We start from the raw sequence: 15,256 nt of genomic DNA on the forward strand, positions 1-15,256 counted from the left end.
AGAGATGAGAGGGAAAGCCAGTCGTGATATATAGGGAGAGTGGGAGAGGAGATACATAACAGAAAGAGAAATAACGAGTAGAAATGGCAACTACAGATGCTGACAGCAGAAATGGACTCTAAAAACACTAATCAAGTCATTTCAGAACATCTTGTCATTTTCAGACTTGTGGCTAATACATATCAAATGATTCTTTCATTTTTGACTATTTTCTAAAAACTCAGAAGATCCAATTAGACAAGATCTCATTAATTGCTGAGAATACAGAAGTTTTTTTTTGTGTGTGGATTTAACAGTAGTAGTTCCATTGCCTTTGCCAATATTCTGCTAATGTTGAAAAAATACAATTTTGCAATTGCGATATTTCCACTTAGAAAGGAGTGCAGCTAAAATCACATGTGAATAAGTTTGGTCACACAGTGTCATTAAAAGTCATGGTGGCAACAGATGTAAACATGAGATATGCATTTTAGCCAGATACAAACTGGTATGACTCGTCTGATAACCCCCCCCCCGATTGACCATAAAATTGTAATTCTACAATTTTATGGTCAATGGAAACACAGGTGGTCAACAGCATCTCAAATTTTGCGTACATTTGTCTACAAACACACAAACATATCAGCTGCAGTTTTTTTGCAGTGTGTGTGTCTTCCATCTCTGCTTACAGAGCACACCTCTATCTACATTAGAACAGAAATCAAGTAGTTTAGGCTCATGGACTGTCTCTATATAAACATTAATTTTACTGATTGCAATTTTCTAGAAGACAAAGAAAGTTAGGTAGGCATGGGTAACGATTTTGTGGAAATGTCTAAAAGTTTTATCTTGAAGCCTCATAGTGAAGAGCACCTGGGCTGCATGGTGCACTTGCTAGCACCCCGGGTAACACAACATAAATATTATACTTATATCTGATAATGAAAACTGGTCCTTCTATACAACTACAACATATTTATGGCTGGTGTATCCCACTATGTAGAATGGTCTGTGGTTTGAAGACACATTCCCATTCCCTGAAGACACACGCTAACTAAGCTAACAGAGCATATTCACTTAAAGATTTGAAACATCTCTTGCTTGTGTTTCATATAAAAAAAATTGTTATGAAGCTAAATTTGACCCAGGAAAAGTTTGTTTTAAAGTTATTTAAAACTTTATCAGCATTGTTAACACTAATTATAAGTTTTAGAATTACTGCAGTCAGTCTAAATACCAAGGAAGAAGAGTTTGGTCTCTCCTCTTCCTAATTTTAAATTATTTTTCACTACATTGCCAAGAAAGCCTGCCTTGGGCTAATTTATCAATTTAGAAGGAAGTTATGTTAAAAGACCAGCCACTTTCTATATTTATCTAAATCCGTAGAAAACATGGTACCTTTTAACATTCATAAACTAGAAATGATCGCAGATTCGATCTACTAGCTAGACGTTGAAGTGATCATTCGGTAATAACTAAGGAGTGGCCGCTGTATGACCCCGTTTGGCTGATGAGAAGTGGCTGTGAAGAATCAAACACGGTGCCAGTGACCGCATGCCCCCTGTCTTCTCTCCTGTAGAGCTCAGAGGCCGTTGTCCAATGGCTGAGCGACTTTCAGCTGCAGGTCTACGCTCCAAACTTCCTGGGCGCGGGCTATGACCTGCCCACCATTAGCCGAATGACTCCGGAGGTAAGGCAACTGAACCCTGAACCCCAGAGAGCTCACACCCCCTGCGCCATGGACCATAGTGGAAACAAGTCTGACAGACTTTGCTTCGTGCATGCATGTATATGAACTCCTACCTTTGCAAAAATCTCATGAAAACAATTAAACATAGTTATGAACGTGACCCCCCCGATGTTCTCTGCCTCCTGTCACACCTGCCCCGGGTCATCTTTTGTTGTTTTACCCGTTAGCTGGTATTTTTCTGATTTTTTTTTAATTTTTCATGTAATGTCGTAGCTGTCATGATGGCACTGGCAAAAATAAACAATAAATCACACTTAAAAATCAAAATAAAGTCCATATAAATATTAGAACACTTGCAGATGAATTTACAGATTTATTTGCGTGAGTCAAATGTGTTCAAGCCAGTTTTACTTTTGCATCAAGCCTTTAAACCTCACACAAAGGAAGCTACCTGGCATGCTGACCTAACTTGCCCCTATTTAAATGACTCTTGCATCTAGCAGAAAGTTTGCCCACTTATGAAAATTACACTTTGACTTTTTTCAACACCACTGATCTTTGCAACTTGCAGACTGTGCAAAAAACATTTTGTCTGCTGAAACAATTTTTTCCCCACAAGAAGGATAAAGGATAAATATAATTACTGTCTGTACAAAAATTATGTTAGGGATGTCACAGAAGGTGGAATTCATGATCTTTTTTCCAAATGATTTTTCTAATCAAACAAATTCTTTTAAATGTATTTCAAAGATTACATCAAGTGTAATAGAAGCAAAAGACTCCTCCTGACCTCCTGACCTTTCCCTCACCTTCTACCCTGTGGCTGCTGCCTCCATAGCAACCAGAAAGACACTCCTCACCATGCATGCCACTATATAAATAATTGTCAGTAGTTCTGAATTATTTATATGTATATGCACTCTGTATATGCTGAAGGGTTTAGAGCTTAGATTGAACAACCTTTCTTAAAAAAGCTAAAGGATTCCATTAGAGGTTAGTTTTCTTGAGTTGTTTTATCCACTCAAAAATGAGTTGTACAATCGATGTGTGTGGGTCTGTGTGAATGTGTGTGTTGTTAATGTTTTTCTGTAGAAGTGTCTCCTTGTGTGTTTACAAAAACTACATATGAGTTCTGTCATCAGAAATCAGGCGAATCAGGACTTTTAGACGCTTCCTTTCACTGCAGACGTTTGCGCTCGTCTTCCTTTGCCTTTCATTTGATCTGCAGACATTTGCATCATCACGCTATTCCTACCAATTTCCAGAAGCTTCCATCAGGTGTCACGCCGTCCCATGTCTTTCCTCTGTGAGAATGTCTGAGTGACAGAACTAGAGAGAAGCACTGCTGGACTCCTGGACTGATGAAACTGCAATGCTGTGGAGGAAAATGCAATCGAAATAGGATCTTAACGCACTTTTGCTTGTGTGTATGTGGGTGTGTGTGTGTGTGTGTGTGTGTGTGTGTGTGTGTGTGTGTGTGTGTGTGTGTGTGTGTGTGTGTGTGTGTGTGTGCGTGGGTGTGTGTGTGTGTGTGTGTGTGTGTGTGTGTGTGTGTGGGTGTGTGTGTGTGTGTGTGTGTTAGGATCTGACAGCTATCGGAATCACCAAACCTGGTCACAGAAAGAAGATTACATCAGAGATCAACAAGCTGAGCGTCACAGAGTGGCTGCCAGAGCAGAAACCTGTGAGTAACAGCCTTTCTTTTGATAGTTATGTTTTTTATTAGCTATTTTTTTTATTATTTTATGCTTTGATGCTTTTCAAACTAAACTGATTAGATTGTATATTTCAACAAGGTTTTTAATCTGGTTACATAAAGGTTGTCATCATAAGTAGAAAGTAGCACACTTGTTTTCTGAACATAGAGGGTGAGGTATATGTTTTCATACTTTTCACATTACTTGTCATGTTACAACTAACAGCTTGGAAGGAACCAAATTAATTGGTTTTTTTAAATTAATAAAAATCTGAAATGTGGCTGGAATTTCTATTAAAAAAACCCAAAAAGTATTATATCTCTTATTAGCTTTCCATATATAGAAACAACATAAGCGCTGTAGGCTGAGTAGGTTTTGGTATTATATGGTATTACATTGTTAATAAGCCAGGGTTTTGTGTTTTCGTACTTATTTTTAGAATTTGTCACAGTGAATTGCGGCTCAATCAAAACAAAATACACTCACACAATGATATTCAAGAATAATGATCTAGATTGATGAATGCGGGATCAAGAATGACGGTCAAAAGAAAAGTTTGCAATAAAACTCTCACCCAGCTATCTGTTAGCCACGCCCATCTCTGGTAAATGACATGTGACCCCGCCCCTTGGTAATCACCTGAGGTGTAGGAAAACATGAACAAGTCGCAAAAGATTTTTACTTATAAAATAAAATTGGAAGCTGTGTTAATTTTTTCTTCCTCTTTACAATTACTGTATTGGCTGCTTTCTTTTGCCCCATCACATAAAACGCCAATAAAAACACACTGAAGTTTCTAGTAATATGACAAAATGTTTAAAAGTTAAACTGAGACTGAAACTGTCTGATCCACCATGAATCCAGAGCAACCTGGGGGAATGGTTGTCGGCCATAGGTCTGAGCCAGTACCACCAGGTGTTGGTGCAGAACGGCTACGAAAACATCGACTTCATCACGGACATCACCTGGGAAGATCTGCAGGAAATAGGCATCACCAAGCTGGGTAAGATATGTTAGCATGTTTCAACAATCTATGTTTTCATTCTGGTGTTTTGAAGACTTTATGCTGAGGCGTTCATGTACAACAGATCTCTGTAATCTAAAATAGGTACAAATATTGCTAATTAAAATTAGCATTGTCAATTTGCCTTATAGTATCTTAGTTTCAGCTGGGTGGCCTTCTGTAAAGGCTGTGCAGGTTAACCGGTTACTAAAGAGTTAAAGGAATATTTAAATAAGTAGGTTTTGTTCTTATAGTATTTTTATTAAACTGAACCGTAACGCCAAGCTCTAAGCACATGTTCCAAGATGCTGGGATCAGGTTGATCAACAATAAAGGAGAGGAGCACGACACCATTACCACACGGCTGCACAATGAGAACTTTGAGGTGACATTAACATGTTAATGTTCATGTTAAAGGTCACCAGAAGAAGCTGATGTTGGCCGTGAAGCGGTTGGCTGAAATGCAGCGCAGCTCAGATGGGCGGGGCTCCCTTCGAAAGAAGCCGCCACCAATCACACAGCAGCAGGAAGTCATCTCCATGGACAGCCCGCCTCCAGATGGTGAGCACGGTAAAAATAGATTTTAGTTTGTCTTAGCGTCTTAGTTTCCTTTAAGCTGCCTTGAGGTCTAGCCATCACAGAAGACACAAGGCCTTTAGAACAACACCCAATCACTCCTGTATCCTAGGCAACTAAGAATTACTAATGAAAATCTCATTCTCCTTCCAGAGGTCATAATGTCTCCAAAGATGAGTACCTTCCAGGACAGTGAGTTGAGCTCAGAGCTGCAGAATGCCATCATTCACCCAGGTCAAGAGGTCAGAGTTCAGCGAACTCGCACCCTAAGCAAGGACCATGATGACGTGATTACTGGAGGCGGTGGGCCGCCGAAGAAGGAGGCACGGACGGTGAGGCAGCAAAGCAGCCAGGGAAGCTCCTCGTCCCACAGAGGCAGCGTTTCATCGCAAGGAAAACACCGTCATTCTCACAACCAGCCAGCACCTCCCTACACACCACCGCACACACCCACCAAGACCAGGACTTCATCCTCCTCTTCCACCTCCTCCATTCAGAGCAGCGCTTCCCCACAGAGCAAAACCAAACCATCACCCCCGGCAATACAAGGGGAGCAACCTCTGCTGCACTCACACCAACCTCAGTCTCCAACCCACCGTGGAGCCCCGTGTCAAATCCCCCAGCAGCAGCAGCAGCAGCCGCAGCCTCAAGTTCAGCAGCATCAGCCCCATCCTCATCACCACCACCCACAGACGCAGGTAATGGAGGTCAGAGAAAGCCCACAGCAGCAAGTTCCACACCTCTGCCTACCCCCCGAAGCTGAACTGGAAGAGGATGAGGGAGCAGAACCTTTGGCCCTCAAGAAGAAACGTGCCCACAGCCTCAACCGATACGCCGTCTCAGACGGGGAGTGTGATGAGAGAGTAGGAGGTGGAGAAGGAGGAGGAGGTGGAGAAGAAAGGGAAACAGAAGTAGCAGTAGTTCAGACCTCTGTGACTGCGAGAGCGGACGGAGTGAAATATGCTACAGTGACCCACCGTGTGAGCCGCAGCCATTCAGTCCGCAACCAGGAAAAGACTGCCGGCCGCAGTCACACCCAATCCTTCGCTTTGCGTCAGAAGAAGAAGGGTCCTCCACCGCCCCCGCCCAAACGCTCAAGCTCTGCCATCTCCAGCTCCAACTCCAACTTGACGGAGGCAAACACACAGCAGCAGACACACACCACCACTGGGGGGATGCTGGATGTGCCTTACCACCAACAGCGGAGGGCCAGCGACCTGGGGGTCTCCGTGGAGACGGCTGCAGTGGCAGTGGAGACCAACAGCATGGGCAGTGTGAGGAGCATCGCTGCCATGTTAGAGATGTCTTCCATAGGGGGCGGGGCCAAAGGCATGGCACTGCAAAAGAATTACCTGCAGGTATACATCTGCCTCTCTATAGCAGATTACTTATAATGTTTTGGAAAAACATTGATAATTTTTGACGGGATTTGCCATGTTGCAACTGGTGACGGCCAGATTGGCTGGCAGTGGTGCCTTCAACATATTTTCTATTTCTTTTATGCAGGTAGAATCATTGGGAAATTTGTGACCCCTTATGTTGAGTTGGTTCCTCCTCCTTGCTGCAGGTTTATATCTGCAGCAAGTAGACGTATATCATTGGATCGCTAAGAATGAAGAGACCAAAATGTAACATTTTGATCTCTATCAAAAATTCTATGTGTAAGGATAGTCTGAACACACCATGGTATTCATTGGGGTTATGGATTACAACTGACCTTGAATAACTGAAATTTGCAAATACTTGAAAGATGCTGGAAAGATGCTTATATTTGCAGGTGTTATTAGTTCAAGCACCAAATATGCCTAGTAGAAACTGTCTTAACAATACCACAGAAGCTGACATCTTTCTTATCTCTGCTCTTTAGGGTGTCTAATCAGCACCAAGTTAAATGAATGGTGCTCCTGGATAGCCTGCTTTGCAAATGACAGCCAATAGCATGTTAAGTAGCAGAGCGTTTTGGTAATTCATATGGTCTATGAAAATAATCCATTGAAGTTTGTAGTTACGTGACAAAATGTGGAAAAGTTCAAGAGTTATACAGTTATATATACAATATACAAGATATATATATATATATATATATATATATATATATATATATATATATATATATATATATATATATATATATATATATACAAGATTCAGATTCTAGATCCTAAAGAACAAGTATGAAAACGTTTTAATCTGACTGCTGTCATTCAGGTGGGAAAAACCCGGGAGGCCATTGGTCTGGACGGTGAAGTGGTGAACCGGCGACGAACCATAAGTGGACCTGTAAGCGAGCTGGTGGAGGCGGCCAAGCGGGAACAACCGACTCCACTGGATTTCGCCCCGTCCTCCACCCAACCTCAACCTCAATCCCCCCCTCCCCTTGTGAACTCCTCCTCACCTCACCCTCCATCTTCCCCGGTCCCCTGCTCAGGAGGCAGTGGTAGCTCCTCAGAGAACCTTCCGTTCGCAGAGGAGGGAAGCCTCACCATCCGCCGCCAAGCTCGAGGAGAAGGAGAAGGACAGGTAACTATCTAACTATCTGTATATATACCTGTTTGTCTACTCGTCAGTCAGTCTTTTCTACTCTACATTATCTGCGTAATGTTCTAAAAGTCAGTGTGCTCTAATGTGCAAAGCTACAGTTGAAACTAAAGCGCTTGCTCAGCTTTTATTGTCGTTTCCATTTATCTTTGTTCACGCTTTGACTGTTTGTGCAACTATGACCTTTTATCATGAATGTATGAACTTTCCGTTAGTGTGTATTTTGTGTTTGTCTGCAGGGTGACGGCGACGCCTCCCGGGAAGACGGGGGCTTCACCCTGGAGGACACCCCCGAAGCCACGGGAACCTTAAAGCGACGGCCTCGCATTTCCAAGTCCCACCCCAATGGTTCGGATTTCACCCTCCAGGAGTCGTCCACCGTAAAACGGCGACCCAAGAGCCGCGACAAGGAACCCGAAGGCTTCGCAGAAATGGCCGCTGCCAATGGGGAGGTGGTTGGCGCCGGACAGCCCAACACCACGCAGCCGATGCCGTACCAGAACGGCACGGCCACCGTAAAACGCCGCCCGCCGTCTGAAGCTGGAGTGACCGAACAGCCGCAACCTCAGCAACAAGTGACCCCAACCCCCCGCAGGGACAGCACGGACCAGGGAGCTCCTGCAGTAAACGAAGCAGGCCCTATGAGGAAACCAAAGCCTCCAGTCTCCCCAAAACCCATTGTTGCACAGATAAAGAGACAAGGAGGCCCACAGACCCCACCACAGGCCGCCCTCAATAAGAGAGTCCCCCTGCCAGGGCCTGGAACCCCTGGAAGTCCAGGTACTCTGTGATGTACCATGCCGTGATTTTCAGAAGTTTACTTGCATGTCATTTTCATTGAGGCTTTTAATTGTGCATTACTATTAACTTTCTAACCTTTATAAGCTCCGTTTTGAAGCTGGATTATATACAAAAATATGTTTTCACATATTTGCTAAAACTGTCACTATGTTATGACCGGATAGCAAGAGAAAAATCAACTGTGAAAAATCAAGCTGCTCTGCCTTCTCCCAATACTAACTGGAGAAAGACATTGTTTGGTCAGAAACAACCAATCAGAACCAGGAGCAGGGTCTTGGCACTGCCAATCACCTTATGCTCACACCCTCTTCCTTGCTTTCTACTAGGCTGCAACTTCTCCCCTGCAACTATCCTCTTATGAAGAGGATAGTTGCAGGGTAGAGGCGGAGGAGCTTGATCAGGCTTCTTGGTGTCTTATGAATGCTTAGGATTGTTAGCATGGATTTGAAAATTACAGTTACCTGTAATGATAAGTTGGTAACGGTAAGTTGTTTCTTTGCCATTAGCATCGCTTACACTACCATGATTGACAGCAGTAAGACCTGTCTCCTGCTGCTGATTGGTTGTTTTTGACTGGCGGTGGTGCATTTCTTCAGATGGTAATAGTAGTTCAGGGTAGAGGCGGAGGAGCTTGATTCTTTTCACGATATCTATATCTAACGTTATACTGTCAGGACATGGTGACAGTTTTAACAAATACATAAAAAACTTTTTATTAAAATAAAAGTTACGCACCCGAGTTTTAAAGAAAGGACACTAAACCTTTTATGATAATTGGAAAACCAAAAAAATAAACAATTTTGGAACAATAACTTACAATTTAGCCTATAAATTTAGACAATCAGCGATAAATTTATGCTTCTGTACTAAAATATTTTATTTAAAAATTATTAAAATTGTTTATTTAATATTACATTCTGGGGAAAAAACTGTTGAATTGAATGATTAAAAGTCTAAATGGATTCAATATCCATAAGGTGGATCAGGGCTTATAAAGTACTGACAAGAGCTGTATTCTCTACGTATACAGCTTTAGCAAGCAGTGGCACTAAATGTTATTGTACAGCTTTTCTGCTTTGCAATGTTGATTTTCATGTATTGATTTTATACAAGAAAATTTTCACAGCACACATTCCTGCTTTATTCTCTTGAAAATGACTTTTTTCTCCTCTGTGTGTAGTGGAAGGAAAGAAGATCCCTCCACCGGTCTCACCGAAACCAGCACCCCCACCTACGGCACCAAAACCGGCCAAGCTGATCCACTCTATGACAAGTCCCGCCTCCCCAACCTCCGTTTCCACCCAGGTCAAGCAGCACTCTGTGGTGGCACGGCAGACCAGTTCACCTACTTCCTTCTTGCCGTGCAACACCTCCAACCCTCCTGTCGCCAAGCCGACAAGCCCTTCTTCTCAAAGCCCCCACACCCCGCAGACCCCCACCACCCCTCAGACACCTCAGACCCCTGCTACTCCCAGCCCTACCCCGCCGCCTGTAAAGCCCCCCCGCTCCTCCATTGGGGGCGTGTCAGTGGACAGTGGGATTACAGGAGGAGCTGTCACACCACAGGCCTCCACAACAACAGACTTTGGTGTAGACTCTTTGGTGCATCAGAAGCTGGAAGAGACGAGCGCATCCCTGGCTGCTGCTCTGCAGGCCGTGGAGGATAAGATTCTACGGCAGGACGAGTATGGAGCACACACACACTCATACATGGATTTGTAGTTTAGGAGACCATTTTGACTTCTGTGATGTTTATGGAGACATACCTTTCCCTTCATCTGGTGAACACAAATAGTATGTCAAAAAAAGAATTTTACCTATAAAATACAAATATCACTTCAAAAATACCACTTACTTTCAGAACATACATACATTTCATAAATGACATTTCACAGCCCTTTGAGGTCACACTGCTGATAAGTAACCTCATAATTTAGTTTTGTAATCCATGTTTTCATGCTTACACACACATCCACATGATAAGTGCGTGCATATGCACATTCTCATGTTAGATTTCTCCATTGTACTTCTATCCAACTGAGGGCTTTGTATTGACTTCCTTTCATTTTAGTAACTGCATATATCCCCAAATCAGGCAACAATAAAAACAATATTGAACTGTTAAGACATTCAGTAAAGATATTGCACTTTTGCGTTTTCAGACAGTCTGAGTTATTGGTTTTGAGTAATATATAATGGAATAATATTGCAATGTGTTACTGAATTTTCCAGGCTAGCTTTAACTACATTAGCTTGCTAGCTACAACGAACAAAACCTCTGAAAACCATCTGTTTCTTAGCAAGGCTGGATGCTTTATTGTAAAACCACGTCTTCATTGTTTATGGATATGAATTCTCTACTAGGTGCTGTAATCTTCTGCCTGTGTTTGTGTTGGCATCCAGCTCTGTGGCTGAGCAGAAGACAACGGTGAGCATCCTTGATGACATCGGCAGCATGTTCGACGACTTGGCCGACCAGCTGGACGCCATGTTGGAGTAAAACGGCAGAAACCCAGTCGGCGAATCTCCACGGCAACACTGCATCAGAACTGAATCAGACGGCACAAAGAGGCAACCCTCCTCTCTATCTCTCTCTCTCCTTCTCTCCATCCGCCTCTCTCCTCTTCGCTCCGAAACTGCTGTCCGTCCATCTGCCCAGAAGAAGCTCGACTCTTCTCTTCTCTTTCTCCTTTGCACGATGCAAAAAACAAAACAAAATAAAAACAATAAAGGTGATGGAACAGCAGCAGAAGCCTGGACAGAGATCACGGCACTGAAAAAAAGGATAAAAAGAGAGACTAAAAAGCTAAACTATCGGGAGAGAAAAAAAGAAAAAAAAACCCAAGAAGGATTAATAAAGAAATGTATCACAGTCAAGAAGACTGCAATCACAACGTGAGTCTTTAAAGAACTCCACATGAACAAACACTAATACAGATTTAAAAACCAACTGTGTAATGAATCATAGTACGGTATGTGTACATTCTAAAGCATGGAGAGTTTATATCTACTGAAAAAGTCCTGCATTAGCACAGTAATATATGATATATGCCGATAAATATCAATCTCTAGCTCTTTGATTTGATGTCCTGGTTCTGTGTGGAATGGTGACCTCTGGTGTTGTGATGATGTAAATGACTTGGTGGAAAAATTATTCTATGTGACCAAATTTGAGACTCTTGACCTCCCGATGGGTGTGCGTGTGTGCGCCGTTCGTGTGGGTGGATGTGTGTCACGGGAATTTTCAGGATCCCCGTTCGGTTCCCTGCGGTCGGATCTGAGTCGCATCGCCCCACATATGCACACACACATGTAGACAAGCCCACTCGCACACAGCAGAAGCACAACGACCCACGCAGCACATGTATGCATGCACACACACATGCATACGCGCAAACACACAAACTGGAACCTTCATAATATGAGCAAAATGGTGTAAAAGCGGGACCACAGCAGGTCATTTCGGGGATATGGCAGGTAGCTGAGAACTTAAAAAAAAACTTTTTTTTTTTAAAGGCAGAGGTAAATGAGTGACATTTCCCTTATTGTGTACAGTTGGATGGGTCTGAGTTGCCCCCAAAGCACCTTGTGAAGGTCAGCACAAGCACCACGGTCAGAGCTGCGCGTCAACAAAGAGGGCTTCAAAAACACTGCTGACCGATTAAAGTGCAGCAGCAAACTTCAGGTTCCACTGTCCATCCTGCTACCACAACTTCAACTTAATAATAATAATAATAGTAATACATCAAACTTACATAGCGCTTTTAGGACACTCGCAGATTTATAGATAAATCCAAAGCACCAAAACCTGCTCCTTCATTTCAGCAATTGGAATTATTGATACTTTAATCCCACTGAGTCAAAAATAAATTGAATGTTTTCTTTTTCTTTTTACTGATTAAGTGAATAAGTTTCACACTTTTTATACACCAACAGAAACATTCTGATTTAAATTTGAAGCGTGATACTAATTAAGGTGGTGAAATCATGACACCACCACTACCGTGCCTCAGGCAAGGAAAGCTTGTTACTGATAATGGTGCTTCGTATAAAGATCCACCAAAGAGAATTTCAGTCACCCGAAACAAATAAGCTTTTTCCAGCTGACCTGACTTCTCATTGGTGTTATTTGTAGTTAATAACCCCCCCTCCCCCTCCTCCCCCTCCTCCCCGGCTTCCTGCTCTACACTAAGGCACCTTTGGCTCAGTGAGAAGCACTATTCATGCCCTGACTTGCAAACACACCTCCACATCTTGAACTTTGCCACATTTGATCATGTTACAAACACAAATTTGAATGTGTTTATTGGCATTTATTTGATTGACCAACAGAAAATAGTGCACAGCTATGAGGTGGACAAAACAATGTGATGATGGTGGTAGCAGCATCTCATTGGCTTTTACCAACACACCCCAGCTATAATTTAGATCAAAGCATATTCGTCTGTCGGAATGACCCAATCTAATTCACAAAATATAAGTGACAAAAATCTGTATTAAAGGTTTAAGTAGCACTAATGCTTTTGCAAGATCACAATTCCTCCCAGCTCTTCTGAAACTCATGTAAAATATTTAATAATCCAACCAATCAGGCCTCAAAACCCACATCACCCAATTTTACAATCACGTTAAAACTAAAAACTAAAATAAAAATGAAGCTACACTGTACTCACCAACATTCCAGCACTTAACTCTTACATTTTCCATCCCACACGCCTACAAGCCCCTCATCTCGTTTCGCCATGACAATCTACTGTACCGCATCCCCATTTTTTACTGGTTACAACACGTTACCATGATTTTTGTGTAAATGAGACGGAAATCAAAAGGTGTTGGGGGGGGGGGAGCGTGAGCGACAGTGACCAAGAACTGCTAAGCATGACGGTTTAATTTCTGTTATATTTGACCAAAAAGAAGAAAAAAAAGTGCAATACTCCAGTATTTCATATGCTCCCCGGAAAGGAAATCAGTCTCACAGCAGCTGCACTCTTTGTCTATGAATAAATAATAATTCAGAGAATAGTTGTGGTATTTAAATTCTGATCACATAGAGAATATATATATGGATATTTGCAAAAAAAATAAACAAAAATAAGAAGTGTATTTATGATGTGTGTGTCATCCTGAAGAGTATTTTTCAAAGTAATCAGATCTAATCTGAGTATTCAGAATCAGTTTGCTTCTCCATGCTTCGGTGGTCCCAGCTAAATGAATCATTGTAGGATACCATGTTGGGTAATTTCAAGGAAGTGTTCTTTTCTATTATTATTATATTATTTTATTGTTATTGTTCTGCATACGTGTGTCAGGATGTGGCGATGTTTATATTACAAGCAATTCTTGTTGTTTACTCTTTTTTTGGTATGATTTATAATTGTTTTTTTGTCTTTCAAACATGTGCCTTGCTTTGTGATTTTTGGTCTGACTTCAATACAGTAGATGGGTATGTAAAGTACCAGGGAATCGCTCTCTTTTACTCTTCACTGTCACAGGTGCATTTGTTAGAGTCATGAAACTGATTGCTTCCTCATCTGGACAACCGGAAAACATCGCGTTGCACTTGGCTTAAGTTGGCTGCATGCTTCAAATCCACATTAGCAAACACAATTTGTCTCTGAACTTAAAAAGTCACTTGGGGAAAAATGCACACTTTCCTGCTAAGACTAAAGCGACTTCATCAAAAGCAACTGGCTTCCTAATGTAAACCTCTGACACACATATATGTTTATGCTTTGTGCGTCAGTTGCGCAGGATAACATACCTTGGCTTTTGGTAAATAATGCTTCAGCATCACTAGCTGTCACAAATGTACGCCAAACTTTGTTGAAATTCCTCTAAATTAAAAAAGAAAAACACACAAAAAAATGATCCTGTTGAATCTCAAAGTCCAGGTGGGGAAATAAAGGAAAATTTTAGTTTGAAAACTATCCAGGTGTATCTGTGGGCCAATGACCTATAACCCCTTGTGGAGTCGGCGTTGGGTTTGCTGCTTAGCGATCAGGTCTGACGCCTTTTAGCATGAAAGTGAAAATTCCCAGTATGTGAAATACTGAATCACCAGAGACAAATTGAGCTTATAAATGCTGATCTGCGGCATTTTTAAACTCACTCAGGTGTCGTTTATTAGAATCTGTTTAGTGCATGTAATAAATCCACTGGTTAATCGCTAACTTTCAGCCACTCCTTAGAAATGTCCCCTTTCTCCTAGTTTTGAACCTGTGCACCATCGCATCATAGACAAGTTTTGCCTTTTAATTTTTTTTCCCCATCTTCCTCGGTTTGGTCGTCTCTCATCTTGTTAGCGTTGTGTTACAGAGTGATGGTGTGGTCATGGGTTGAGGTCAAAAACAGAATTCTGGTCCATCTCTTCTTTCTTAAAAGATGAAGCTTTTTATTGGATCTTCTTTGCTCTGCAGTGACTGTGTGTGAATGCTTGAGAAAGGGCCAAAGTGTGTAAAGTGTTGCTCTGCTATCGATTGTGTGAAATCTGTGTGTGTGTGTGCGCGCGTGAGTGTGAGAGTGTTTTACTGATTGGACAGATGTGTGCTTGCAGCAACTGCATCTTATGGCCATCTGCTCTCAATAAATTAATGTTCTATATAAACATAACTGTGTGCTGTTTTGTTGTGTATTAGTAAGGAAGATTACTTAACTATTTAGTATTTATTTACTTGTACTCCTAACAGCGGTTAGCTGGGTCACTGGGTTTTACAGATAGCAAGATTTGTAACTAGAATAAAAGTGATGTCATTTTCTAAATCTGAAATTCAACTTCCTTAATTTTATAGATTTACAAGAATAAGTACAACCTCCTTTATAGTCAAAATAGGACTAAGATAAATACTTTAGTAGCCTGGGACAGTCAGGATTTGTATGTTTGGTGTTGTGTTGATTTGTTTTTCCTTAAAGAAAAATAATGGAGGCTGCAGGTGTGGAGACACATTTCACACATGGAAGAAAAAAACAGTCCAC

The 15,256-nt window shown here is 41.8% G+C and overlaps 1 protein-coding gene across 8 annotated transcripts in view; it reads left to right on the top strand.

Moving 5' to 3' along the window:
- Positions 1 to 14,893, top strand: part of caskin1 (CASK interacting protein 1) — a 109,747-nt gene extending 94,854 nt beyond the window's left edge. For 5 of the 8 annotated variants that reach the window (XM_008415294.3, XM_008415299.3, XM_008415301.3 and 2 more), the window contains 9 exons: positions 1,559 to 1,669; positions 3,252 to 3,353; positions 4,231 to 4,369; positions 4,787 to 4,939; positions 5,099 to 6,303; positions 7,154 to 7,465; positions 7,699 to 8,263; positions 9,465 to 9,969; positions 10,688 to 14,893. In XM_008415294.3, the coding sequence (XP_008413516.2) occupies positions 1,559 to 1,669; positions 3,252 to 3,353; positions 4,231 to 4,369; positions 4,787 to 4,939; positions 5,099 to 6,303; positions 7,154 to 7,465; positions 7,699 to 8,263; positions 9,465 to 9,969; positions 10,688 to 10,784 (3,189 nt within the window). In that variant the 3' untranslated portion in view covers positions 10,785 to 14,893. The remainder of the gene's footprint in view (positions 1 to 1,558; positions 1,670 to 3,251; positions 3,354 to 4,230; positions 4,370 to 4,786; positions 4,940 to 5,098; positions 6,304 to 7,153; positions 7,466 to 7,698; positions 8,264 to 9,464; positions 9,970 to 10,687) is intronic. The other 3 variants (XM_008415296.3, XM_008415295.3, XM_008415300.3) reach the window with 3 other exon arrangements.
- The last annotated feature ends 363 nt before the right edge of the window (positions 14,894 to 15,256 follow it).

Source organism: Poecilia reticulata, chromosome 8 (genome assembly GCF_904066995.2).
Source record: "Poecilia reticulata chromosome 8, P_reticulata-male-v2, whole genome shotgun sequence".
In the NCBI taxonomy this organism is placed as follows: Eukaryota; Metazoa; Chordata; class Actinopteri; order Cyprinodontiformes; family Poeciliidae; genus Poecilia; species Poecilia reticulata.